This window comes from Conger conger, chromosome 7 (genome assembly GCF_963514075.1).
Source record: "Conger conger chromosome 7, fConCon1.1, whole genome shotgun sequence".
NCBI lineage: Eukaryota > Metazoa > Chordata > Actinopteri > Anguilliformes > Congridae > Conger > Conger conger.
Window position 1 is genome coordinate 60,111,029 of NC_083766.1, and position 3,352 is coordinate 60,114,380.

The 3,352-nt window shown below is 38.9% G+C and overlaps 1 protein-coding gene across 1 annotated transcript; it reads right to left on the reverse strand.

Annotated features, from left to right (window-relative positions):
- Window positions 1–878: 878 nt before the first annotated feature.
- LOC133133484 (olfactory receptor 52I2-like) lies at window positions 879–1,856 on the reverse strand. The gene has a single exon (XM_061249583.1). The coding sequence runs from the start codon at window positions 1,854–1,856 to the stop codon at window positions 879–881; it is 978 nt and encodes a 325-aa protein (XP_061105567.1).
- Between the last annotated feature and the right edge of the window lie 1,496 nt (window positions 1,857–3,352).

Consider the following 3,352-nt stretch of genomic DNA (forward strand, 5'->3'; position numbering starts at 1 on the left):
AAACAATATGAATGAATTATCGTCTTGAGTACTTGCATCAATCAACGTGTCACACAAAATGTGTAAATACTATAAGAATTATGTACTAGCACCTACACAGTGGGTACAATATTATTATGTAAATACACATTATTTCAATCCATCTGTTACACCGTTACGTTAGCTGACTAACTACACAATTTAACGATTTGGCTATATAGATTCAGCTGATAGTACACAAGGCTATATTATATAAAAAATACACAGCATTCAAGAAATGTATTTCTTGTTGAGACGAACGTGCGTCAGCTAGATAATTAGCTGGCTAGTCACTAGTCTTCAATTTAATCAGCTAACGTTAGCTAACATCAGCTAGCTAACTAGTTGTGTTTATTTAATGATGATGATGACATTTAAATTATATTTCAACCATAACCTTACCATTCAGCATATTCAATATTTCAACCTGTCACACTGACCAGAGCAAACTTTTAGAGGCGTACAAACTGCGCCATGCAAGCTTGCAAGCAGTCATTTTTTTACCGCACATTTGACAGTCTTGCAAGCGGAAAGGACGGTGTCTTCGTAAAACCAGATTGACTGACAAAACGGCCAGTAAATTGCGAATCAGACTGACAATGTATGTTACATGATTGCCAAAGCAGACGTCAAGACAAAAAAAGAAATTGACACACAATAGAAAATAGGATGCAGCTTCCAGTGTAATGCTGAACACTGGACAAATTGAATTTAAATTGTTGCCTGTGGTTGTGTGTGTTTGGGGGGGTTATCATATTTTCAAGAAAATACAGTTCATTTATTTGTTTGACTTTGCAAATACATGCACAATTGAGGCCAAACACTAAGGCCTGAAAATAAATGGATGTTAACCTTTGGCTCTATGCCTGCCCTGTCCACGCTGCTACTTTGACTTTCTGGAGCATAGCCAGTATTCTGTTCCTGATTTCTTTGGTTGCCAGGGAATACACAATGGGGTTCAGACAGGACGGGATGCAGGAAGCTAACGATAAGTTCACCATTTTGATGTTCGGATCAACAAGGAATAAGAAAAGTTCAATGATGTATAGAGTTATGATCGGCACGTAGAAAATCGCTACTAGAATGAGATGTTCTGTGCACGTAGCAAGTGCCTTGTACCTGCTCTCCACATTTTTCATTCTAAACACGGCTGCTAGAATACTCACATATGACAAGACGATGAAACTAAGGGGCCCGAACAAAATCAGAATACTGAGAGAAGAACCAGCGGCCCAATGCAGTGTGTTGTCATTACACGCCAGATTGGACACGGCTGCGTACTCACAGAAAAAGTTGTACACAGTGAGTGAATCACAAAAAGACAGTTTTGTCATGAGAAAGATCATGACCGCAGTGGCACTAACACAAAACAACCAAACAATCACTAAAATACTGATCATGCTTGTGGGAGTGTTGATGGAACTATGCCTCAGTGGGAAACATATCACAATTAACCTGTCATAGGCAAGTACACTGAGGGAAAACGACTCTAGTGCAAGAGACCCGTAATAAAAAAACATCTGCGTCAAACATGAATTGTAGGACATGAAGGTATCTTTCATCACAAATGTGTTGGTCGCACTAGGAATCAGTGAGGTACTGGAAACCAAGTCAACAACCCCTAAATTAACCACTGCAATGTACTTTGGAGTGTGTAGCCGATGATCCATCAATATAATGGAAACAATAAAGGAGTTGCACAAAACCGTTACAATATAAAGGAGGGTGAGGAAAATTAAATAAAAATCTGCAAACTTTAAATAGGTAAATCCGATAACATAAAACCCAACTGGTCTAATGATGGAGTCGTTTGTGATGGAAGTGGCGAGAATTCCCATTGCACGCATACGGCTCCGCGTGGCTGCTTTTCCTCTGTGTCCTGGGGGAGAAACAGGTGAAAGGTAATGAATGAAAACCTGTAAATTCAGACTAAAGTTCTATACCCATTATCTAATTAGCTTTACGTTCTGATATGTAAGACACTATTATCCTGTGTTACACAGATAAAATTTTTCATAAATCTATTAATATACAGTGGGCTCCATAATTATTGGCACCCCTCATAAATCTTCACAAAAAGTGCTGTGAACTCCAACATGCGTAAAGTAGTACACTGTATTTATGATTCAATGGAATCAACAAACATCAAATTAGTTCCCCAAAAAACAGGTTCCACAGTTATTGGCACCCTTGCTTTGATACCCATGGCAAAGATGACAGCCACAAGTATTTTGCTATAATTTGTGAAAAGGTTAGAGAACACATTTTGAGGGATATTTGACCATTCTTCCATGCAGAAAATCATTGATAACCTTGGGATACCCCTGTCTTCAGTTCAGACCACAGCCCAGTTGGTAATCAAACTCACCGTCTTTGAGTTACGAGCCCAGTTACCCAGTTATTATGCTACTCTGAGAACCAAGCGAATCAATTGCCAGTACCAGCTGATTAGTATAATTTCAGAGCTTTGAAGGCGAATACAATTTGTAACTGTTCTGTGTCACTCTATGGAATAATTAAATGCATATTTGTCTTAATTGAAAATAACAAAAGATGAGAATTTTGTCACCAATATTTTGAAGGAGGGGCATTTACTTTTCAGAAGAAAAAAAACTTGTACTTTACATAAAAATTGTTTTTAAATGTAGACATTTTTGAAAGTATCTTTGCTTTACGGAATTTGTGTTAATTGTACCTAAGGCGTGTGAAATATTTGTATAGTCTAACGGAAAATACATAATTCAATAAACAAACCGATTTAAACAGATCGATTTTAAAGCCGATCGCCAGACCAGGGACTACCAAAGTTACAATAACCGTTGTAAAGATGTTAAATCGCGCGTATATTTAAGCTATCCATTCACGTTCAACTTTTATGTGTCGTGCGTATGGTTTAGGCTGTGCCCATACATTTTCTAGAACCACTATACCCTTCGGATATTGTATTTGGTCGACTTCCGTGATTTCTGCTCCATATGTCGAAGGTTAGTGCGTGGAAACACTCAGCCCTGGCCTCTGAATGAATTGCGAAATAAATTATTAATGCGATCAAAGGCGCGCAGAGTAGAATTCGCAGCAGCAATGAAACGCTACTCACCAGTTCTCCTCGGCATAGGTCAGTGACGGAACATCTAATCTGCTTCTCCACGCATAGGGCAGAATTTATCTCCTGCTGTCCGTTAATGCCGCCTACTCGGGAATTCAATTAAAATCTGCGACTGCCCTGAAAGGCCGGGCTCAGCGTTGAGGCATGTTTCCACATGTTCTTATTGGTTATTGTGAGACATGATTTACATTTGATCGTTTAAAGCCCGCCCCTTGTGAAGAGGTGAGG

Bases quoted from the DNA above. Each gene is read 5' to 3' on its own strand.
- LOC133133484 (XM_061249583.1), bottom strand. From the start codon at position 1,856: ATGGGAATTCTCGCCACTTCCATCACAAACGACTCCATCATTAGACCA.